Source organism: Mustelus asterias, chromosome 3, assembly GCF_964213995.1.
Source record: "Mustelus asterias chromosome 3, sMusAst1.hap1.1, whole genome shotgun sequence".
Lineage (NCBI taxonomy): Eukaryota > Metazoa > Chordata > Chondrichthyes > Carcharhiniformes > Triakidae > Mustelus > Mustelus asterias.
The window spans coordinates 43772225-43797763 of NC_135803.1; the positions used below are offsets into that span (position 1 = coordinate 43772225).

Below are 25539 nucleotides of genomic sequence, written 5' to 3' on the forward strand. Positions count from 1 at the left end.
AACAGATTGTTTTCTCTTGTTATTTAGTAATGGTCATGCACCATGAACACCAATTTAAATATGATCTTCACTAGCAATCTCACACCTCTTTGATTTCTCGTTTTCTTAAAATCTTTGCCTGGCTATACCCTGGTTGTTGAATGTGAATGGGGGTGAGGATGTGGAAGGGTGTTGTTTTGTCCTCCAGTAAATGTGTTGAATGTGTGGAGAGGCTGCATTCCAGGTATGGTATTTGGAATCATTGTAATGGTGTTGGGGGTCATTAAAGGTATGTCATCTGGAGATCGCCTCATTGCTAACGTATAATCCGGAGGACAGGCTGTCCGCAGAACAACCTCATGTGGATGGATAGAATCACATTCATGATCAAGATCAGTGTGCTTCATCTGCAGGGACATAATCTCTTCTTCTTGTGCATGGGTCAGGTCATTGGTGGTATTACGCTGAGGGCTGCATCTTCTATGCACATCATGCCTTCTCTTATCCTTCTTATAATACAATGCTGCAAAGGCAAGGATGTTCAAAAACAACAAGGAGGCTCCAACAGCAATAGTAACACTTAACTCTGTTGAGTAGTCCCTTTGATCAACCAAGAAAGGACCTGCTGAATGCTTCTGGTCATCCTGTTTGACAGTAGGAAAGACTGAAGTCACAGGACGTTTGGTGGTAACAGACCACTTCTTTGATGGTCTATGAGTAATTTCAGAAGGGACTTTTGTTGTTGTAGAAGTATACTGGGAAATATCATTCAGACTATGTAGGTGAGGAACCAACTCCAACCATAAGTTGACTTTATTAGCTCTGTAGTGCTCTTTAACACGTGGTTTCAGTCCAATGTGAAGGTAGAGCTGATCTTTCTGAGAATATCTTGACCAGGCAACCTCTTCAAAACGGTTCGGCTTGGTGTGGATAAATTTAGTATCCTGAGGAACAGGCTGATTTGGATCACTGGAGGGGATAAATTTGGAATTTATGGATTATGAAGAAATCACATAATTTAAAAAGAAACAACTATTTTCCTCAGGCCCATCCCATTGTAAGTTTTATATAATAAACATTTCTGTATGGACTTGGCAATAAATGCTGCAGCCTCGTCTTTAAAGCAATTATTCTTGTGCTATAAGTAATAAAACAAAAATGAATTTAACTCTGCAATACAAACCCTCATTACCTGAAGGTGAATTTTAAGTATGACACAAATGTTGCCCTCTTTGGAAATTATTTGGTTTATATTTAATCAATCCACAAATCCAAACATGGTTCAATATTTAAAGCTAGAATATTTATATAATTTTTAGAAGGGGGTCAGACAGGGGCAACTGCAAGGCAATCTAAGATAGGATTGGAGTTTGTTATTGTTAATCTACACAGCATGGTAAATACGATTGGTGAGCTGCAAGCACAACTTGTCACCTGAGAATATAATATGATGGAAAAAACAGAGACTTGGCTGAAAGAAGGAAGGATTAAGAATGTTACTGGCCCCAGGGTATTCAGGAAAAATACAGAAGCAATAAAAAGATGGAAGATGGGCAGTGTGGAGGGCGGGGGAGGTGGGTGTGTGGAAGAGGGGCAAGTGATAGATATTGATGAAAGATATTACTATAGCACTGGAGAAGGATGATGGAGTTGAAGGACCAAGGACAGAGTCTATTTGATTTCAATTAAGAAACAATAGAGGAGTAATGACACAGTGGCCAGGATTTTCCAGCTGCTCCTTCCCCCATTCTCCGTAGTGGGTTTCTCACGGCCAAGACAGCTCACCATTGGCGACCGGCTGGATCTTCTGATATTGCTGGAATCAATGGTCATTTACGTTGCTCACTGGCTGCAGCACCGGGGAACTTTCATTGTCCTGTGAATGTGAAGGGGGTTGCCTTCAGTGGGGCCAGAAGATCCCCCGGCATGAAGAGTTGGAAAATCCCACTCTATGGACCACCAAATAGTGAAAAGGAGATAGAGGAGAAAATTTGCAGCCAACCTATAAGGATAAAGTCACCATTGTTCCAGATGACCTTCAGCTGCTCTTCCCTTTGAGGGGGAGAACTGACTGGTTGTGATTTAACCTGAAGATCACCACACCTTAGGTGACAGGCAAGGCTGAGAAGGCAGAGCCTTCATGAATAACCTCAGCTGGTACGGGCACTGTTGGCATCGCTCTGCATCACTAACCAGCCAACTTATAGAAAGGTGCAAGAAATACAGAGTACCGACAATGGAACTACAATTATCCTAACATAGGGAGAATTTTATGTTCCCCAAAGTGGGTTCTGAGGCAGGGGGGAGTAAAATTACAGACAGGATTCCCTCAGGATCCCATCTGCCCCACCCCAGATACAATTTCATGGTTGTGTGGGCAGGGCCTTGGGCGAGAAACCATCCTTTCATTCTCTAAACCCTTCATAGAACATAGAACATTACAGCGCAGTACAGGCCCTTCGGCCCTCGATGTTGCGCCGACCAGTGAAAACAATCTAAAGCTCATCTAATCTACACCATTCCAATATCATCCATATGCTTATCCAATAACCATTTGAATGCTCTTAATGTTGACGAGTCCACTACCGCTGCAGGCAGGGCATTCCACGCCCTTACTACTCTCTGAGTAAAGAACCTACCTCTAACATCTGCCCCATATCTCTCACCCCTCAATTTAAAGCTATGTCCCCTCGTGTTAGCCATCACCATCCGAGGAAAAAGGCTCTCACTATCCACCCTATCTAATCCTCTGATCATCTTGTAAGCCTCTATTAAGTCACCTCTTAACCGTCTTCTCTCTAACGAAAACAACCTCAAGCCCCTCAGCCTTTCCTCATACGATTTTCCCACCATACCAGGCAACATCCTGGTAAATCTCCTCTGCGCCCTTTCCAACACTTCCACATCCTTCCTATAATGCGGCGATCAGAACTGTATGCAATACTCCAAGTGCAGTTGCAACATGACCTCCTGGCTCCGAAACTCAATCCCTCTACCAATAAAAGCTAACACTCCGTACGCCTTCTTAACAATCCTATTAACCTGGGTGCCAACTTTCAGGGATCTATGCACATGGACACCCAGATCCCTTTGTTCATCCACACTACCAAGTATCTTACCATTAGCCCAGTACTCTGTATTCTTGTTACTCCTTCCAAAGTGAATCACTTCGCACTTTTCCGCATTAAACTCCATTTGCCACCTCTCAGCCCATCTCTGCAACTTATCTATGTCCCTCTGTAACCTGCCACTTCCCTCCGCACTGTCTACAACTCCACCGACTTTAGTGTCATCCGCAAATTTACTAACCCATCCTTCTATGCCCTCATCCAGGTCATTAATAAAAATGACAAACAGCAGTTGCCCTAAAACAGATCCTTGTGGTACACCACTAGTAACTGAACTCCAGGATGAATATTTCCCATCAACCACCACCCTCTGTTTTCTTACAGCTCGCCAATTCCTGATCCAACCACTAAATCACCCTCAATCCCATGTGTCCGTATTTTCTGCAAAAGCTTACCATGGGGAACCTTATCAAACGCTTTGCTGAAATCCATATACACCACATCAACCGCTTTACCCTCATCCACCTCTTTGGTCACCTTCTCAAAGAACTCAATAAGGTTTGTGAGGCACGACCTACCCTTCACAAAACCGTGCTGACTATCCCTAATCAAATTATTCCTTTCCAGGTGATTATAAATCCTATCTCTTATAATCCTTTCCCATACTTTGCCCACAACAGAAGTAAGACTCACCGGTCTATAATTACCAGGGTTGTCCCTACTCCCCTTTTTGAACAAGGGGACAACATTTGCTATCCTCCAGTCTTCTGGCACAGTTCCAGTAGACAATGACGACCCAAAGATCAAAGCCAAAGGCTCTGCAATCTCCTCTCTAGCCTCCCAGAGGATCCAAGGATAAATCCCATCCAGCCCAGCAGACTTATCTATTTTTACCCTTTCCAGAATTGCTAACACCTCCTCCCTATGAACCTCAATCCCATCCAGTCCAACAGCCTGCATCTCAGTACTCCCCTTGACACTGTCCCTCTCCAATGTGAATACTGACGAAAAATATTCATTTAGTGCCTCTCCTATCTCTTCAGACTCCACGCACAACTTCCCACTCCTGTCCTTGACTGGCCCTAATCTTACCCTAGTCATTCTTTTACCCCTGACATACCTATAGAAAGCTTTAGGGTTTTCCTTGATCCTACCTGCCAAAGACTTCTCATGTCCCCTCCTGGCTCTTCTTAACTCTTTCTTTAGGTCCTTCCTGGCTAACTTGTAACTTTCAAGCTCCCTAACTGAGCCTTCACGTCTCATCTTTACATAAGTCTCCTTCTTCCTCTTCACAAGAGATTCAACCTCCTTAGTAAACCACGGTTCCCTCACAGGTTTGCTTCCTCCCTGCCTGACAGGTACATATTTATCAAGGATGCGTAGTAGCTGTTCCTTGAACAAGTTCCACATTTCAATTGTGCCCATCCCCTGCAGTTTCCTTCCCCAACCTATGCCAGCTAAATCTCGCCTAATCGCATCATAATTTCCTTTCCCCCAGCTATAACTCTTGCCCTTTAGTATATACCTATCCTTTTCCATAGCTAAGGTAAACGTAATCGAATTGTGGTCACTGTCACCAAAGTGCTCACCTACCTCCAAATCTAACACCTGGCCTGGTTCATTACCCAGTACCAAATCCAATGTGGCCTCGCCTCTTGTTGGTCTATCTACATACTGTGTCAGGAAGCCTTCCTGCACGCATTGGACAAAAACCGCCCCCTCCAAAGTACTCGAACTATAGCTTTTCCAGTCAATATTTGTAAAGTTAAAGTCCCCCAGTACAACGACCCTGCTACTTTCGCTCCTATCCAGAATCATCTTTGCAATCTTTTACGTGGCCACTTAAAGTTGTTTTCCCACCCAGCCTCAATTTTCAGGTCAGTGCGAGTGGGTGTGAGTAGGGTGGGAAATGAACTTTTCTCCATCTATGGTGGGAAAGAGGTGGAGCACCTCAATCTGAAGGCCTCTTCAGATTTGGGGCCGTATTCTCCTCCATGACCTTGGAGCTCTGGCCCTGCCTCCCTCCCTGGTCTACCCACCAACGCTGGGAACACCTGACCCTGGGACACCAACACTTACCTTCAGAACAGTCCTGGGACTTAGTTCGAGGTAGAGCACTGCAGTACCTCTCTTGGCCACCACAGTGCTGTGCCTGCACAGGTTGGGGAGCTGTCGGCTAATCAGATTGGCCAACAGCTCTTACAGATGGGGCTTCCTTCCGAGGGCAGATGGAAGTTCCGCCTACTGCCAATCATCACTCAAGTGAGCATTAAATGGCAGTGGTCTACCAAGAGATGATGGTAGTGCGTTACGTGCTGACTCTCATCATGGTGAGTGTACTACACATAGACTGGAATAATAATAGTGCAAAGAACAAGAGTAGGGGAGGAACTCCTGAAATATGTGATTCCAGCCCAATGAAGAAGGAAGCAATGCTGGATCTTGTTTTGGGAAAGGAAATGTAGTAGGTGGAGTATCTTTCAGTGAGAGAGCATTTTGGGAACAGTGATCATAAAATCACTGGACTTCGAATATGAAAAAGGACAAGACACAATCAAGCATAAAAATACATAACTGGTAGAGGGTCAACTTCATTGAATTAAGAAAGGATCTAGTGAAGGTGGGTGGTAATCAAAAGTTGGAAGGCAAAACAGTAATTGAAATGTTAAGGAGGGGTGGATGGGCTTCAAAGAGAAGATAGTTTGGATGCAAATTACAGGGGCAAGGAAGGGCATCTACAGCTAGAGCTCCCTGGATGACTAAAGTTTAAAACGAGACAGATAAAGGAGGCTTCTGACAATTGTAAGGCCCATGATACAACAGAGAACCAAATAGAATGTAGAAAATATAAAGATCTTCAAAAGTGAATTGGAAGAGAATATGAGATTAGATTACAAACTAACATTAAGGAGAAACAAACAGTCTTTTGTAATCAAATAAATAAGAAACAGGTAATCAAAGAAATAGTGGGGCTGAATAGGGGCCAAAAAAGAGACCTTCTTGTGGAGGCAGAGGGCATCAGGTATTAAATATACAATTTGCATCTATCTTTACAAGAGAAAAGGATTCTGGCAATATAGTAGTAAGGGAGGGGCCAGTAATGATATTTGATAGAATAAAAATAAAGAGAATGCACTTAAAGAGGCTAAAAAAGTCTCAAAGTAGAAACATCACTTGGTCCAGATTTGAAGCAACATAGATGACTCAAGGCAGTAAGCATGGAAATTGGTGAGGTTTTTGCCACAATCTTAGGAATGGCATTGTGCCAGAAGACTGGCACCTCAAAATGAGAGGATTGCAAATGTTACACTCTTGTTCAAATAAGTGAAAACAGATATATCCTGCAACTGCAGGTCAAAGCCTAACATCAGTGCTGGGGGAACTTTTTGAGACAATAATCCCGGCCAAAATTAACTGGTACTTGGAAAACAGTGAGCTAACAAATGAAAGTCAGTACAGACTCGTTAAATATTATTTTTTAATGAAACAATAAGGATTGAAGAGAATAATGTGGAGTTTGTGAATTTTCAAGAGGCATTTGATAATTTAAGTTCATGGAATTAAAAGGACAGTGGCATCTCAATGTAAAATTGGAAAGGGTTGAAAGGAGAACAGAGGTGAACAGTTATTTTTTAGATTGGAAGGAAGTATACAATGATGTTCCTCATGCTTGGTTTTAAGATAACTGCTCTATTTGATATGAATTAATGGTTTGAACTTGGCTATATAGGATGCAATTCCAAAAGTATGCAGATGATATGAAGCTTGGAAATTTAATAAACAACAAAGAGGATACCAGACTTCAAGGGGCATATAGATACACTAGTAAAATGGGTAAAACACGGCAGATTAAATGTAACAAAGAGAAATGTGAAGTGATATATTCCAGTAGGGAGAATGAATAGAGACAATATGAACTAAATGGTATAATTTTAAAAGGGGTGAAGGAACATTGGGACCTGGGTGTTTATTTACACAAATCTTTGAAGGTAGCATGACCATTTGTTAAACATCATGTGGGATGTTTGGTGCTATTAATAGAGCAGTTTAGAAGCAAGGAAATTAGAGCAAACCTTTAGAACTCACTGGTTAGACCTTAGCTGGAATACTGTGCTTAATTTTGCTACCACATTTTAGGAATGTTATAAAGGCCTTGGAGAGGGTCCAGAGAGATTTACAAGAATAATACCAGGGATGAGGAACTTCAGTTTTGTGAAAGTTGGGACTGTTCTATTTGGAGCAGAGAAGGTTAAAAGGAGATTTCATTGAAGTGTTCTAAAATCATGAATAGCTTTTACGGAATAAATAAGGAGAAAATAACTCCGCTGGAGGATGATAAGTAACCAAAGGACACAGATTTAAGGCGATTGGCAAAAGAATCAGAGGCACCACGAGGAAATTTTTTTAAAGAATAGTGAGTTGTGGTTTGGAATACACAGACCACAGAAATCACAGGAGAAGCAGGTTCAGTAGTAACATTTGAAAGAGAATTAGATATACACTTGAAGGGAAGAAACTCAGGACTATGGAGGAAATGCAGAGGAGTAAAACTATTTTGATATTTCAACCAAAGAACTTGCTCAGGTGTGATAGACCAAGTGGCATCCTTCTGCATTTTATCTTGCTATGAATAAAAAACAATCACAAGAAATAACTAATGAGGTCTGATAAAAAATTCCCATTTCAACTTCATTCTACTTTCGATAGACTGACATAAAATATTTGCTTGTTAAATTTAATGCTTTCGTATTCTGCTTATACCACAATCTGCCAATTACAATTTCAATATGCTGTACATCTCCATCAAGTCTTGATTTTACCAATCTCAATCAAAGGGCGGCATGGTGGCACAATGGTTAGTGCTGTTGTCTCGCAGCATCAGGGACCTGTGTTGAATTTTGGCCTTGGGTGACTGTTCATGTGGAGTCAGCACATTCTCCCTGTGTCTGCGTGGGTTTCCTCTGGGTGCTCTGATTTCCTCCCACAGTCCAAAGATGTGCAGGTTAGATGGATTGGCCATGCTAAATTTCCTCCGAGTGTCCCAAGGTGTGCAGGTTAGATGTTTTATCCATGGGAAATGTGTGGGATTATGGGGATAAGGCCTGGGTAGGATGTTCTGTCGGAGAGTCGGCGCAACTCAATGAGCCGAACGGCCTTGTTCTGCATTGTAGAGATTCTATGATTCTATGAAATCTAATATAGTTATTGCTCATCATGGTATATTAATTTATTCTGGAATTGCTGAGGGTCAATTCAACAGTGTGGTGGGAATTTCAGTTTGAGAGAAAATAAACAAGACTTTTCTGAAAAGTATTTTAAAATATTTATGTGCAATATTTAAGAAGCACTTGTAGGGAATGCGGCTTTAACTTACTATTAGCAGGTTACTTTTAGTTAAATAGGTCATTTCAGCAACAGCCAGCAAATGAGATCAGAAATATTTAATTTAATCTAAATGAAATCAAACTATGGCTGCATTGGACTCTAGTTTAAATAATTGACAATTAGAGCAAAAGATTGTAAGGTGACAATAGACTAGATTAGAAAAACTTCCAGTACAATATCAAAATTTGTGAATGAGCAATTTGATTTTGTAGATTTCAATTACCATTACCACGCCTACCTTTACTTACCCTGTTTTTGCGAAGTTTGTCCAGTATGTCATCACAACGGCGCTTAGCATGACATCGTTTTTCGAGAAATTGCAAGGGAATAGTTCAGTAGCACCAATCATTGGGACCCCAAACACATAAGGGATTTCATCTCCATGAGAAGCATCAGCCCAAGCTGGCATCATGTCACTCTGGCAGTGATGATAAAAGGCATAGAAGAAAGTAGGTGAACCAAAGCCTGAGTGAAGGTCAGCTGTAGCTACTGCGGGTGCCACCCACTGATGGTCAGTAAACAAAGCCAACAACGTTTTCCTCCTTGTTTCTGGATTATGTCGATCTGCCCAATCCGTGTACATGAATTTGATGGTCTCCCTTAGGACATCCTTGCCTTCAGGATAACCATACAGGTTATCCACGAAATTAGACACAGCAAAGTCAAAATCGCTGGCTGAAACTCCATCCTCATTGTCCACTATGCTTTCGACAAATTTATATCCCTCACCTTGATTCACTCCCAGCATGATGTCATAGTTAAGAAATTCACCCTGTTCCATGAGAATTTGAGGGTCATCAGGTATAACATCTCCATCAATGACTGGTCCAAAGGCAATATGGTATCTTGCAGGCTGGATGTCTTGTTCAACAAGTTCTTTGTACTGTTTAGTACGTAAGCATTCTATCAAGTCAATGGTATCTATCATGGTGCAGCCAACTTTAGTGGCCAACTGCCTTGCGAACTTTGCTGGCTGATAGCTGACTGCCCAGCTGGACAAAGCGGTACCACTTTGTGCTATTGCTCTCTGAAAAAGTCCTGTGGATAGATATCATAAAGGGTACTAAGACAGTCATCAAAGCTTGTTATAACATGTAACTGTTAGAAATTAATGAGAACTAGTGGTGGCACTTGGTCATCAAAGTGGTTCAAAATTAATGTTATGCATAAACAATATTCAGTAAAATTATTAAAAAGGGGTTCAGAATTATACACCGTCCAAATTAACTCATCCTAGAACTAAAATCTAGGCCCATCAAGAAAAAAAAACTTTCCTTTAGATTATCCGCAATGCCCCACTCTTCATTTTTCATCTACTTTTTGGATTATTTAATGCATTAATTTTATATTTCATGAATTCTATCAACTCTGCAGCTGACATTAGAACTGGCAAATGTATCAAAGTCCCAGTGGCAATGTTACTCACTCCAGGAACTGACCAGCAGGAACTCCTAGATACAACACTATCAAATATATGTTCTAATTTAATTCATAAGAATTGAATTCACCATCATGAGCTATTATTTGTTAAATGTTTTGTTTCACCAGGCAATGCAGCTTCCAATTCTAACTTATAATTTATTTAAATATGCATCAAAATTCTGTTCTAACAGTCCCTTTCTCTTTACAGGTGCTGACGTACGTTCAGCATTTTCAGTTTCTATTTCGGGTTTCATATAGGATGCTTATGTATCAGTTTATTAAGAACTGGTAAAGGCCAATCACTTACTGCATTAAATATCAAGTCCAGAACCTAATGTGGCAAACATAGAGGATGTTCAGTATGGTTTCTAGAGTATGTAACTATTGTGTTTAGTATTAGTTGTAAGGTTGTCTATTTAAGTTATGAATAGTGATGAAATACTGAAGAGTGAAAAAGACTCAATGTATCTGTATATTAACCAGCTCCAACAACTAATAAAGAACTTAATGCCAAGAAGAAATTGGTAAGTTTAATGAATAACATTTAGGATAAACCTAGTGTTAAATATATAATATGTCATTATATTTAGGATTAATCAGTGATAAAAAGAAATAATATTTTATATCAGTCCGTGGTTGGTCACGGCTATATCGTAAAGCTAAGAGCTAAGGTAAGTGGTCTTAAAGTTGGTTGGTTGGTTTGTCTACAACAGAACAGGTTCACACATTGTTCTCCCTTAAAGGTTACAGTAAGTCCCCACAGGATGACACCTAGGTAACCCAATTCTACAGGAAGACCTAAACATCAATAGATGGATTTCCACTGAAATTTTATTTAGCTCAAAACGTATTTCAAATGATAGAACATAGGCTGGAACTCTACCACCTCGCTCGTCACGGAATCAGAACGGGTGAGGGTCCAACAACGGAAATCTCCATTGATCTCGGGTAGAAATTTCCAGTCTCGCTCGAGCGAGGCCGTAAAATCCTGCCCATATTTGTGGATTGAGTTGAAATATGAGGAAAATTCCTCGTGCTTTAAAGAATATCACATTTCTTCCCACAAAGGTTCTCTTAGAAAATACAGAAAACCAAGAGAATCATTTTGAGTCCTGGGAGCCACCACCAAGTTTAAACACATGAAAGAAGAGAACATTTCAGAATTCCCTGCTTTTTTTATCTTTGACTTTCAATCTCAAAATAGCTTATTTACATTTGTTAGATTGATTGCAAAATATTTGAATTCAAGTGCAAATATAGAATATAAAAAATAGTTCCATTTCAGAAAAATATTAAACGCGAAACAGTGAACTAGACTTTAGGAAAAATAAGTGACAGTAAGGCAACTTCAACTCTTTAATCAAATTATTGCACCATGTGAGAATGGTTCTATGCGCCAGCATGACAGATGATAATTGAAGGAAGATGAAGTATTCAAAACTTAAAGTACACACATTGATCAGTATATCAATGAACTCTCTTTAAAATACTCCAAGTTGGAGCTCAATTCATTAAGCAGCTTCAAATAAATCATCAACACTTAAAAAAGTGATCATGTCAAACCTAGTCATTTTTGCAGCACTGTGCAGGCATAAAATATATTTAAGATCTTTGAAACAAACAGCAAAGATCCTGAAACAAAATTATCTATGCACTTAATATTTCAGGGTTTCTTTTCAGTGTATTCAGACAAGTCCCAAGTTATTTGTAAGTCCCGACATAACAGGCTATGTCTCTCCTATTTTCAGATAGTGCCTTCCATGTATCAGAAAATGGGAGAAAAATATTGATGCAGTTTTGCCAGATAGTGAAAGGCACAAATTTAATTTGCAGTACTCTCTCAGGAGATGTTCTCCCGATTCAGTTAGTTTTTTTCAAAAAAAAAGAAAAAAAAAGAAATCACACAACAGGAATGACAGTGGACAAACAGAACAGAACTGAGAGGCAGGCAATGATCATGCAGAAGGGTGAATGATGTATGGCTGGTGCAAGATGCAGAAAATAAATGTGATGGACTAATGGACGACAAAGTTTGCCTTCTACCTAAAATCTAATCTACTCTACTAGTGATAGGCATGTGGGGTAAACAGATACTCACGCACATAAACATCTGCTTGTGACCTCGATGCTTTGACAATTTTGGATCATGCATGCAAAACATTCAAACGTTTTTCAGATGACAGCAAGCGGCTCATGCATTCTCAAACAAAAGATTTCTGAACCAGGCACAAAATTTTTTTCCTTCATTTTATTTGAAATTCTACAAATCCAATAACATCACTGGTGCCAGAATAAAAGTAGAAAGTGCGGTGGCATGACAAAGGACTTTAATATGTCTGCCCGTCATTAGTAATATAATTTGGCAGCATATATTTCAAGAAGTGGCTTCATTTTGACAGACAACCACATTTATAAGAAAGGGAAAGAACCAAAAACGTCAGCTACTTTGATGTGCTGGTGTGCTGTTCAGAAGTCCACTAGAATTTGTGTTTTGCTGTTGTTTATAAAGATCAACAGGATAGAGAAAGTGTGTCACTCAAAATGTGAGCATGCACATAAGAGTTGACTCAGAATAAAAAAAGCATCTAGTACAGCCAAAGAGGTTGCTCTTTTCTGAGTTTCAGTCAACAATTATATAGAAATATATACAGTGCATCACATGATACTAATGGCGGTGACATGCAGACACCAAAATTGTCAAAATTTTCAACCTGCTTAATACCTTTGGTTGAATTGCTCCAACGGTTACCTTCAGAATAATGGGATAAAGTCAACAAATTGACGCAAGAGGCACCAGCGCCTGATCCAAAAACGGTTATTCGTAATGGATCGCCACTGAAGAAAGCTATATTTTCACTAATCCAGCGTAATGCTTGTATTTGATCAAGAAGCCCATAATTTCCTTTAGCAGCTTGGTCACCGGTGCTTAAAAATCCTGTGGCAATAAAAAATAAGGAAAGAAATTAATTAAACATTGGATTAAAAAAAGTTAAAAACACTGAATGTTTCTGAGCTACATTTTAATTACTTGTTACATCAGCAACATGATGAGACCTGCTTTCATGCTGCTGTGCGAAGTTTTGATTTTCAGCAAATCGGTAAATTACAAAAATATTTCCAAATAAGGTCAGGAGGCCAGAAATTCATTCATTCGCAGACCACGCTGACTCCTCAGAGACCAGACAGTGCCATGAGCTGATATCTGCATGGCCCATGTGGCATTCCTCATTGATATCACTGAAGTGCAGATTGTGGCCCAAGACACTGCCTGCTCCAGGTAATCGACATAAACGCCACTTCGTGCACTAATTTCTCCCCCAGAGCTTTCAAACTGAGCCACTTTAAACATGGTTCTAATTACTTGTTTTCATGCCATAGATAATCTTTCTCATTGAAGTGACAGACCTTACCCTCTGTTAGACTCTCACTAGTCCCCAGCCAGCTCAGCTCATACCAGGATTATGGGCAAGGGCCTACTCTGGTGGTTGTGCTCATTTTGAATTGATCATGTGGTACTCCTATTTTCATTGTTATTTGCACCAAATCATCTTTGTTAGCTATATTTGCAATTCCATTATTAATCAGATTGTAAAATGTGGGGTGCTTTGCCCATTTTCAGTGGACGAAATCTGTAGCTATCATCAAGAAGGAAATGCTGAATCCCTAAAGATCTGCCACCTCTATTTTCAAACTAAAACTTGGGCGAATACAGGAGCAGAGGGGACGCCCTTCCCCCAAGAACCATGTTGGCATAGACCCGACAAGCTCCACAACAACCCACCCCACATACATAGCGTGCTGCAGGGAACATTAATGAGGGTCGAGTGGGGCATCCACCCCTCACTGGTGTGAATTGGCTGACAGTTCCATCAGTCTCGGCAGCATCAGGGAGGCATCAGTGGCAGCTGCCAGAACAGTTGGTGAAGACAGGAGCAGTCTGGGGTCTTGGGCAGGGAGGGCTTGGGAAGGTCAGGAAGAGGGGCGTTTTGGAGGGGGGAACGAGTTTAAGGGAGCAAACAGTGTGGGAGGGAGGGAGAGATGGTTCAGTTTAAATGGGAGCCCACTCTGAATTTGGCAAAGGGAAGCCCCTGAAGAATGACCCCCCCCCCACACCTGATATTTCAGTTTAAAAAAAGAAATTCCAACTCCTGTCCTGCTGCCCTTACCAAACATATTATGGTGTGGGCAATGTATTATCAAGGTGAATAGGCTTAATAACAGGCCTAATTGATCCTTTATTGTTCATTTAAATCTGGTAGTTGGGCTGCCGATTTTGGCAGCAGCCTGCCCCTCCCCCCCCCATATTGTGGGAGCGAGCTCCGAGATGGGTTGGCAAGTGGTGGCTGACACCCCCCCCTCCCTCCATGGGAAACACACCTACTGGGGGCACATAAAATTCAGCCCATGTGTGACAATGGAAACCTTGGTGTTCCGGCCAAAACTCCACTCACTCTCAGCGGCACCAGAAAATCCCAGCCCCAAATAGGACAGAAGATTTCGGTCCAGGGCCTCTGGAAGTGAGGCTGGAACAAAACGAAGGCTATTTGCAGTGGCAGGTCTTCAGATCTAGCAGCAGCAGGACTAAGGCAGCTCCTAGGTTGGCGAAAGGTGCTATAGAAATGCATATCTTCTTTTTTTTCCTGGTTGAAGAAAATATCTTTTCTCATAGAATCATAGAAACCCTACAGTGCAGAAAGAGGCCATTTGGCCCATCGAGTCTGCACCGACCACAATCTCACCCAGGCCCTACCCCAACATATTTACCCACTAACCCCTCTAACCTACACATCTCAGAATACTAAGGGGCAATTTTAGCATGGCCAATCAACCTAACCCACACATCTTTGGACTGTGGGAGGAAACCGGAGCAGCCGGAGAAAACCCACACAGACACGAGGAGAATGTGCAAACTCCACACAGACAGTGACCCAAGCCGGGAATCGAACCCAGGTCCCTGGAGCTGTGAAGCAGCAGTGCTAACCACTGTGCTACCGTGCCGTCCACCACTGTGCTACCGTGCTTTTCTGTTCAAGGTTTTTTTTTCTCCTGGTGATAAAGCCTGTATGTGATCATGATCTAAGGCTATTTGAACAATGCCCTCTTCAGCTAAACCTCTGAGGCTCTTTCCACTGGCCACTTGTGCCCAACACATGGTTCCTGTGTCCAGAGCTCAAACTGGGCAAATGGCAGCAAAGGCCATGGTTCCCTCATTCTTTGCGCAATCTGCACGCAAGCATGGGAGAGAAAACATTTTGCGATTCTAAAGTTGTGTCCCAGGATAGGAGCGAGAAAGATGTTGCTGACCATCCTTCTGGTTGTGTCCACCGGAAACAACACCGGAATGGGGCTAGGAGGCATTTATATTTACAATGTTTACTAATGAAATTATTTGGAGAAGAAACTTCCCTCTATCCACACCAGATTGAAAGCATAAATTTGATACAGACAACATTCCTTTTGACTTTGCATGCTGAATCCAAATTATTAAATCAAGTAAAAACATTTTAAAATGTCCGCAGGACCAGCATTATTTTTGCCTGGTCTTAATACATCTAGCATAATGTAAAACATAAAGAGAAAAGTAATATTAAGTACAAAAAATGTAACTGCCAGAGGCAATATCATGGTTATAAGAATATGCTCATTAGGTAAGAGCAATTTACCTCCTAATGATGAAAGTAATCTTAAAAGAAACAATCATTTGCCAAGGAGCCTAATAATCTCTTAAAATATATAGGGTACATATACCAAACTATTACCACAAACGAAGTGGCTGCAAAATAATGTGGTTTTCAGATCTATAAAATATCTTCCAAATCAATAATCAGGAATTATGTTTTCCTGAATATATTGTGCAGAGAAATAATAATCGCTTCAAGATTGCAGGAAAACGGACAAGACTCCCTTTGCAGGAAGGAAAAACAATGGGTTTTTCTTAACTATTTGTGTATATGAGATACATGCAAGTCAGTTCAGAACTGCACATTGGATGGCATTCCAAAAGTTAAGTATCTAAAATTAAAGTCAATACAAACAGCAGTCCTGGGGCCTGCTCGCAGAATTCTCCCATAGTCTAGATCTGGAATGTTAGCTTTATTTGTGAAAAATAACTGAATATAACACAGGTACTGGGGAAGTGCCACATTGGGATTGAACTGAAATGAAATATATAAATCTCTTTGATTTAATTCACACCACAAAATATCCAAAACCTCAGTTAAGGCCGTTACATATTTACAGCAAAATTCATTTCTTTTCTCATCTACAGGTTATTCATTACACCATTCGTTCATTCAAGCCTTTTCTTTTCTGTGCCAAAAGAAAGCAGTAATGGTACTTGAAGACAACTTTACTCAAAAGGCCTGCAAATACAATTTTGAAATAAATCACTTTAACGATTCTAGTTCATGTCACAGTCAAGAACAAAGATGGACCATTCTGAGAAATCTACATTTGATCTAAAACTGATCTCGGGGTAAAGGGCCTACAGGCGTGGATATTCTGATGGTGAGACAGATAGTGCCACAGAGCTAGAACAGTCAAGTCAGATATTCCTACTGATGGATGATAGCAACACATAAATCTTTAGATTTCTGCAAATGAATTTTGTGTCCATTCTCTTTTGTAAAGGGCAGAGAATCCTAATACTCAAAAGAAAAATAATCTCTGAAAATGCCATTTCCTTGGTCTGTATATATTGTGCAAGGATATATTTATTTACTCCAAAGTGTTTTACATTGCCAACACTCAATATATTTAATAAAAACTTACTGCCATAAATCTATTTGACTGAAGCATTTTCATCACTTGCATTTGTAAATGTGCTGCCTAACAACAAACTAATTCACCATGTTTCAATTGTAAAGAATAATAATTTAATCTAAAATTAATGTCTGCAGTATGAACATGTGAAAAAGCGAAAAAGCAATATGTGGAATCAGTCAGAAATGTTGAGAGTCAAAGTGTTGAATTTTCCAGCGGGCGTCAGGAACCCAACGTCAGGGGATCATCTTTTGGTCCCAACCCTGCACACTTTGACTGTGCCCTCACCATGGTCTCATTTTATGGGAGCCCGCCAATTATCAGGCTGTCTCCGTGTTTGCCATCCAATTAATGAAGGAGGGTAAGTTCCTGAGGCAGGAATGCAAGACATCATGGCCTGCTACAATCTAGGCCACTGTGAGATCAGTGGAATTGCTGCTGATGGCCAGATTTTGGAATAGCAGATAGGTGCTGCATTTGCTATTAGCATCTGTGGAGTTGTTGGAAACAAACATGTCAACATAGATGTCTGTCTCCACTCTTTAAAGCTCAATGGCAACAGTGTGATATGAGTAGACAGCAGCTCTGCCATTTGCAACTGATGAGCTCATTAGCAGCCTCAGAAGATCTGCGGCTCTGACCTCCTGCTGGGAAGCAGACACAGTGGTGAGGGGGGCAGGGCAGGGGAGGGGGAAGGAGAGCAGAAGGGCATATACTGCCCCTGAAATCTATACTGTTGAGAAGCATGGTTTAATTGCTCCTTTAAGTGCCTTAAGTGGCTGCTTGCTGCCGGTAGTTGCTGTCACAAGGAGGCTGCCTCCAGGAAAACTGCTTGGAGGTGAGAAGATGTCATGGAGCCAATGCATTGCACTGTGCTCCAAATTTCCACCCATACCTCAGTCCCAAAACCACCTCCACGGGGCTGGGAAAATGCAATTTAATGAGTCAAGCTAAACATATAGTTCAGGAATTTGCCATCTGCCTGAAAATAAAGATAGTGATTAAATGGATGGTCTAAAACACACTAATAACCTCTAGAGAATGCTTTTCTGTAGGCTAGAAACATTTAAAAATGTTTTAGGAACCTATATGGGATGTAAACTCATAATACCTTATTTCAAAAGAAAGTCAGGTGCAATTATATATTCCTCAAATTAACTAACGATAGAAGTGTTCATCTACATCTTCTGTAATTCCATATTGGTGTACTTCAATTAAGGAATAAATGGCCCATGAAGTAATTTATATTCATAGATTAGGTGTCAACTGTGAAGAATTACTATTTAAATTATAATGGGCTTCTGGGGCAAAGGCTGATTCTTTAATGGCGGCCTCCTTTCCTTGCCTGATTTTCACATGTAACAAACACTGCTCAGAGATTTTAATACAACCTGCTGCACTTTACACAGCAACAACTTGCATTTAATAATGCCGTTAATGGAGCAAAATATCCCAATGCACTTCGCAGGTTCATAATCAAACAAAGAGCTGACATTAAGCTGGCGTTAGAACGGTTGGCCAAAAGCTTGGTCGATGAGGTTAGTTTTAAGGAGCAATTTAAAAGAGAAAAGTGAAGTGGAGAGATTCAGGGATGGAATTTGAGAGTTTGAGGTCTCGGCACTGAAGATTTTGATTTGATTTTGATTCGATTTATTATTGTCACATGTATTAACATACAGTGAAAAGTATTGTTTCTTGCGCACTATACAGACAAAACATACCGTTCATAGAGAAGGAAACAAGAGAGTGCAGAATGTAGTGTTGCAGACATAGCTAGGGTGTAGAGAACGATCAACTTAATGCAAGGTAAGTCCATTCAAAAGTCTGACAGCTGTTCTTGAGTCGGTTGGTATGTGACCTCAGACTTTTGTATCTTTTTCCCGAAGGAAGAAGGTGGAAGAGAGAATGTCTGGGGTCCATGGGGTCCTTAATTATGCTGGCTGCTTTGCCAAGGCAGCGGGAAGTGTAGACAGAGTCAATGGATGGGAGGTTGGTTTACGAGATGGATTGGGCTACATTCACGACCTTTTGTAATTCCTTGTGGTCTTGGGCAGAGCAGGAGCCATACCAAGCTGTGATACAACCAGAAAGAATGCTTTCTATGGTGCAGCTGTAAAAGTTGGTGAGAGTCGTAGTTGACATGCCAATGATATAGCAACCAAGGGAGGGGTAAAGGAAATGGGAATGCACAAGAGGCCAGAGTTGGAGGAACATAGAGCTGAACTTTGCCACTTAGAGACAACTTCTGTTGCTGGGGCCAAAAGCAGGAGATGACCCCATTCTGACAGGCAGTGGGTCGAGTGTAGCATTTTACTGCCACAGCCAAATAAAAGGCTGTTGTCAGGACTGTTGTTAAATTACTCAGGACTGCTGCCCCCAAGAGCTGCTGGCCCAATCAGAGGGCCAGAGGAATAGCAGCATCACTAATGGCAATAGCCAGTGATGAGGTTGCAGTTCCAGGGAGAGAGCACCACAAGAGCCAGACACATTCAAAGACAAGTTATTAAGGTTGGGGAAGCTAGGCTCTGACATTCAGGCCCTGTTGACTGGGAAGAGGGGTGTGGGCCATGGAGCAAAGTTGGTGCTGTTGCCACGGGGCAGCTATTGCCTCTGGGAGGGCCCGTCTATGAGCCTATGCTCATCAAGAAAGACTCCCCATTGAAATCCACTGGGAAGCCACTTGGTTTCACTTAGCAGTCTCCCAATGTGGCAGTGGGGCCCCCTGATATGGGTAAAATACCTGCAGAGGCAGGAGGTCACCCTTAATTGGCAAAGCTACCATGTTTCCCGCAATGACAATTTGACATGGCAGTGGGAAGAAATCTGGTACTGCTACCCCACTACTCCCCTTGCCAATTGTGCCAATCCTCCTGTCTCCCAGATCATTTTCAATGGACTACCAAGTTTTCAGAGGGTAGTAAAGCTGAACAAAGTTACAGAGATAAGGAGGGGCACGCAGAATAAGGTAATCCCCTCAGTTCTCTTAGATGATGCTGGTTTCTAAATAGTGTTACATTTTTGTACATTAGAATAATGGTGGATTTTGTTCATAATTTTACAGATGCAATCATCAAATATTCCCTTAGCTACAGACACAGCATTGCTTTTATATACAAAATGTGGCTTTGGAACTGATGCGCGTTATCACACACGAGGCTTGATGCTCAGGAAATAAAGGCTTTTATTTGCTGTAACAAGGCAGCTACTAATTATATACACGATCCCAGACCGAGGGGTCCCAGACAGAGCAGAGACCTTTATACCTCTCCCAGGAGGCGGAGCCCGACTGGGATGTACCACAATAACTATAATACAAGGTGTAACAACCCAACCCTAACCCCAACAGCAACAAGTAGAACAACCCATCCCTAACCCCAACAGCAACATATATACATACTTGTAGTACTGGCCAGACCCTGGCTTAGTACTATCTAGTGGGAACCAACGATGGTTCACCACATTCACCCCTCCTTTGAAGACAAAGGCCGACGGGGTACAAAAAACAGAATAATTTGTCATCAGTCTATAAGTTCAGACGGTCAGGGGGACCGCACCGTCATTGTGACCTCCTCAATACCGGCGATGACACCGGAGTAGGCACTCGCGGTGGCGTTCTCCCCAAGGCGATGTCCAACTGTTCCTCCACAGACTCACGGGCCGGTTGACCCTGAGGTGATGGTAATCCATGGAGTTCCGACGCGACCTGAAGTGGTGACCATCCTCTGGACTCAGGCAAGCTGTACACGGGAGTAAAAGTGTTAGGTAATGGTCCCGATGCTGCCCGCGCCGTGTCCGGAGGGGAAACAAGAGTTATGGGGTTTGTAACAGGGGATATGGGAGCGACAGGGGTTCCTACGTCCCCTGCTGACGCCAGGTCTCGGATCGAGACCGTGTCCTCTCGCCCGTCAGGGTATGCCACATAGGCATACTGAGGGTTGGCGTGGAGGAGATGGACCTGTTCGACCAACGGGTCGGACTTGCGGGCCCTTACATGTCGCCGCAGGAGGACAGGTCCTGAGTATGTCAACCAAGATGGTAATGAGGTCCCAGAGGAAGACTTCCGAGGGAATGAAAACATCCTCTCATGGGGAGTAGCATTGGTTGCCGTACACAGGAGTGAGCGAATAGAACGGAGCGCATCAGGGAGCACCTCTTGCCAACGGGAGACTGGAAGGCTTTTTGACTTCAACGCCAGTAAGACAGCCTTCCAGACTACTGTAGCATTCTCACGTTCCACCTGTCCGTTACCCCTAGGGTTGTAGCTCGTGGTCCTACTAGAGGCAATCCCGTATGAGAGCAGGTATTGCCTCAAGTCATCGCTCATGAACGACGAGCCCTGTCGCTGTGAATGTAGCCGGGGTACCCGAACAGGGTAAAAAGATCACGGAATGCCTTGATAACCGTGGCAGCGGATGTATCAGAGCAGGGAACAACAAAAGGGAATCTAGAGTACTCGTCAATGATGTTGAGGAAGTACACATTCCGATCTGTTGAGGGAAGGGGGCCCTTAAAATCGACACTCACTCTCTCGAAGGGACGAGTGGCCTTGACTAAATGTGCCCGGTCAGGTCGGTAAAAGTGCGGTTTGCATTCCGCGCATACCCGACAGCTTCTTGTTATGGACCTGTCATCCTCCACCGAGTAGGGCAGATTGCGGGCTTTTATAAAGTGGTAGAGCCGAGTGACCCCAGGATGGCATAGGTCATTATGGAGAGCCTGCAAACGGTCCTCCTGTATACTGGCGCATGTTCCACGCGAGAGGGCATCCGAGGGCTCATTGAGTTTCCCTGGACGATACATGATGTCATAGTTATAGGTGGAGAGTTCAATTCTCCACCGCAAGATCTTGTCATTCTTGATCTTGCCCCTCAGCGTGTTATTAAACATGAACGCCACGGACCGCTGGTCCGTGATCAGGGTGAACCATTTTCCCGCCAAGTAATGGCACCAGTGCCTGACGGCCTCCACAATGGCCTGGGCCTCCTTTTCCACTGCTGAATGCCGAATTTCGGGGCCTTGGAGGGTGCGGGAAAAAAAGGCGAAGGGCCTGCCCGCCTGATTAAGTGTGGCGGCCAGGGCGAAATCAGATGCATCGCTCTCCACCTGAAAGGGGATGGACTCATCAACAGCGTGCATCGTAGCTTTCGCGATGTCGGCTTTTAATTTATCAAAGGCCAATCGGGCCTCTGGTGTTAGGGGAAAAGAAGTGGACTTAATGAGCGGACGGGCTTTGTCCGCGTAATTGGGAACCCACTGTGCATAATAAGAGAAGTCTAAGCATCTTCTCAGTGCTTTTGCACGAGTGGGCAGGGGAAGTTCAGAGAGGGGGCGCATACGGTCTGGATCAGGGCCAATGACCCCGTTTTCCGAGGATGGCTAAACGGCACGTACGAAACACACACTTCTCCCTGTTGTAGGTCAGGTTCAGGCGAGATGCAGTGCGTAGGAAATTCAGGAGATTTGTGTCATGGTCCTGCTGGTCATGGCCGCAGATGGTGACGTTATCCAGGTACGGGAAGGTAGCCCGCAGCCCGTTCTGGTCCACCATTCGGTCCATAGCACGCTGGAAGACCGAGACCCCATTGGTGACACCAAAGGGAACCCTGAGAAAGTGGTACAAGCGACCATCCGCCTCAAAAGCCGTGTATTGTCGGTCCTCTGGGCGAATGGGGAGTTGGTGGTAGGCAGACTTGAGGTCTATGGTGGAGAACACCCGGTACTGCGCAATCTGATTGACCATGTCAGATATGCGCGGGAGGGGATACGCATCCAGCTGCGTGTATCTATTAATGTTCTGACTATAGTCAATGACCATCCGGGGTTTGTTCCCACTCCTAACCACCACGACCTGCGCTCTCCATGGACTAGCGCTAGGTTGTATGATCCTTTCCTTGAGGAGCCGCTGAACTTCAGATCGAATGAAGATCCGATCCTCAGCGCTGTAACGCCTACTCTTAGTCGCAATGGGCTTGCAGCCTGGCACAAGATTCTGGAACAAGGAGGGTGTGGTGATCTTCAGCGTCAAGAGGCTACAGGCAATTTGGAGGCTGCTGTTCTCCCACTGAAAGCGAAGGGAGTGGCCCACCGTACTGTAGGGTTACACTCCTCAAGTGGACCATGAAGTTTAGTCCGAGAACTATTGGCGCGCAAAGGTGCGGCAACACTAGGAGCTTGAAACGCTCGCAAACTGTGCCTTGCACCGTTAAAGTTACCACGCAACTCCCTAGCACGGTGACAGACCGGGACCTTGATGCCATAGAAATTGTCTGTTTGATAGGTTGAATCCGGAGTCCACACCGCTTCACAGTGTCTGGGTGGATAAAACTCTCAGTGCTCCCGCTGTCAAACAGACAATAAATCAAGTGGTCGTTTACCTGAATGTCCATCATAGACTTGTCAAGTCTATGAAGCTTGGCCTGGTCCAGGATGATCGACGCCACCGTTGGTTCATGAGCGCCACTGCAGGCAGCTGAGATTGACGAGGATGACCCCTGCTGGTCGTTCGCGGTCGGTGCCGACCAACATGGCCGCTCCCATAGGTCGCACGTGGGTGATGGCGCCAAACTCAGCGACCCCTGGTGGTCACACATCTCCGACTCCGTCGACCGTAATGGCATCGTCCTGGCCTCGCACGTGGACGAAGCCCTCGACGATGTTGACGACGAAGAACCGGGCGCTGAGGAATCGCAGGCCGCACTGCTGTTCCGAGAAGCAGATTTAGAGCGGCACACTTTCGAATAGTGCCCCTTCTTACCGCAGGCGGAGCACAACACAGCTTTAGCGGGACACCGTTGCCGAGTATGCTTCGCTCCCCCACAGAAGTAACACCGCGGGCCGCCCGGAGCTGCTGCCGTCGTCTGGCCCGAGTGTGAGCATGCCATCACGCAGCATTTCGAACCCGAGGGACGAGGAGGGATTGGCGACTGCTCCTGCCACGTTGTCTCCACGTGGTCTTCAGGATACAATACTAGGCTTTTGGAGGCCGTTTCCAGCATCTCCGCTAGTTCTATTGCCTGGGTGAGGTCAAGGTTACCTTTCTCCCGTAGTTTGAGTCGGATGTACGATGATCCGACTCCCGCCACAAACGCATCTCGAGCGAGGTCGTTCATATTCTGCTCCGCCGACACTGCTTTGCAGTTACAGCCCCTGGCTAGCTGTCGGAGCTCGTTCGCGTATTCCTCCATCGTTTCGCCGGACTGCCGTCGTCGAGTGGCTAAGAGGTAACGAGCGTGTATTTCGTTGGGCGGTTTAATATAACGCTTCTTAAGAAGCTCGAGGGCCTTTGTGTAGTCGGTGGCCGCACGGATCGCGAGGTAGACGGTGTCGCTTACCCTCGCATGGAGGACCCGGAGTCTGTCATCATCTGTGGTGACCGCTGCGGAGGCTGCCAGGTAGTCCTCAAAACATTTCAACCAGTGGTCGAAGGTGTTAGAGGCGCCCACCGCACGTGGATCTAGTGTAAGGCGTTCAGGCTTCAGTATCTGCTCCATACTCTTTTTTTCTTCCGACGAGAGTTTATTTACAGCAAATAAAATTGATGCGCGTTATCACACACGAGGCTTGATGCTCAGGAAATAAAGGCTTTTATTTGCTGTAACAAGGCAGCTACTAATTATATACACGATCCCAGACTGAGGGGTCCCAGACAGAGCAGAGACCTTTATACCTCTCCCAGGAGGCGGAGCCCGACTGGGATGTACCACAATAACTATAATACAAGGTGTAACAACCCAACCCTAACCCCAACAGCAACAAGTAGAACAACCCATCCCTAACCCCAACAGCAACATATATACATACTTGTAGTACTGGCCAGACCCTGGCTCAGTACTATCTAGTGGGAATCAACGATGGTTCACCACAGGAACAGAGATAGTTCATCATTTCATGTTCATTTATGTTCAGTTCTGATGTAATGTAAGATATTGATAACTCTAATAATTTTTAGCATTTGTAATATCTATGGATTTTATTCTTTAACCATAGTTTAAAAATAAATGGTTCATTTTTGATTCTTTGTTGGACAATTTAACAAATAAGCTAGTTGAGGAACAAGAAAGCCTGTGAAGAAACAAAATTGTTTTATTGGTTTCTGATGGAGCTGCATTGAGTCTTGAGCTGAAGCTGTCTTAATGGCCACAATACAATTAGATATTTGTTTTTAAATCAGCCTGAAGGAATACCTAAAGCACCCTGAACTCAAGATAATGCTATGTTTAAACAAACCATGCATTGCTTTAATTGATCTGTACCAGAAAAGAAAACTTTGTTCTCTGATGTAATGATAAGTGGTCTTAATTGTGGATTTTAATAGCTTTACAATGGGGATTGGGTTAACATACGTGAACAAGAGAATGTGACTTTATTTATGACTTCTCTGTATCTGGAAGGAAATATGCATTTGTCTGTGATGGAATGTATTCTTCAGGAGTCTACAACTCAAAGCAGGGGTTGTTGCACCTCCAAAAAAGGAACGGGAGACCGAGGGATAAAAGTTGAGAAATCTTAATTCTCATTAGCACAGTAATTCTCATTACCAAGGCTTCTTAATTCTCATTACCATTGCTTCTGGGGTGTGACTCTTCTGGACATAATTCAACATCACTTCAAAGACACAGAGATTCATGTGTTGGGTGCTGACAACACCAATATTTCCTGGTTTTGCATCTCATGGTTCCCCAATCCAGAATGTCCCACTTTTACCACTTTTTCAAAATTCACAAACAGGACAGTCCTTGTAGGCCCAATATTTCAGCGTGTTCCTGTCTCAGTGAATTTATTTCTTCCTACTCTGACTCTTTTTTTTCACCTTTTGCCCAGTCTCTTCCCACTTGCATCTGTGAATCTTTTGTAACCCTACATCATGGGGAGCTGGTGTAACGGGGATAGGGCGTAGTAAGATTTAAAAAAACAAGTGGGTCGG

The 25539-nt window shown here is 43.3% G+C and overlaps 1 protein-coding gene across 6 annotated transcripts in view; it reads right to left on the reverse strand.

Moving 5' to 3' along the window:
• Positions 1 to 122: 122 nt before the first annotated feature.
• The window catches only part of nlgn1 (neuroligin 1), a 491642-nt gene continuing 466225 nt past the window's right edge, over positions 123 to 25539 (reverse strand). For all 6 annotated transcript variants that reach the window (XM_078202246.1, XM_078202243.1, XM_078202247.1 and 3 more), the window contains 3 exons: positions 12604 to 12789; positions 8681 to 9470; positions 123 to 948 (listed from right to left, as the gene is read on the reverse strand). In XM_078202246.1, coding sequence (XP_078058372.1) covers positions 123 to 948; positions 8681 to 9470; positions 12604 to 12789 — 1802 coding nt within the window. The remainder of the gene's footprint in view (positions 949 to 8680; positions 9471 to 12603; positions 12790 to 25539) is intronic.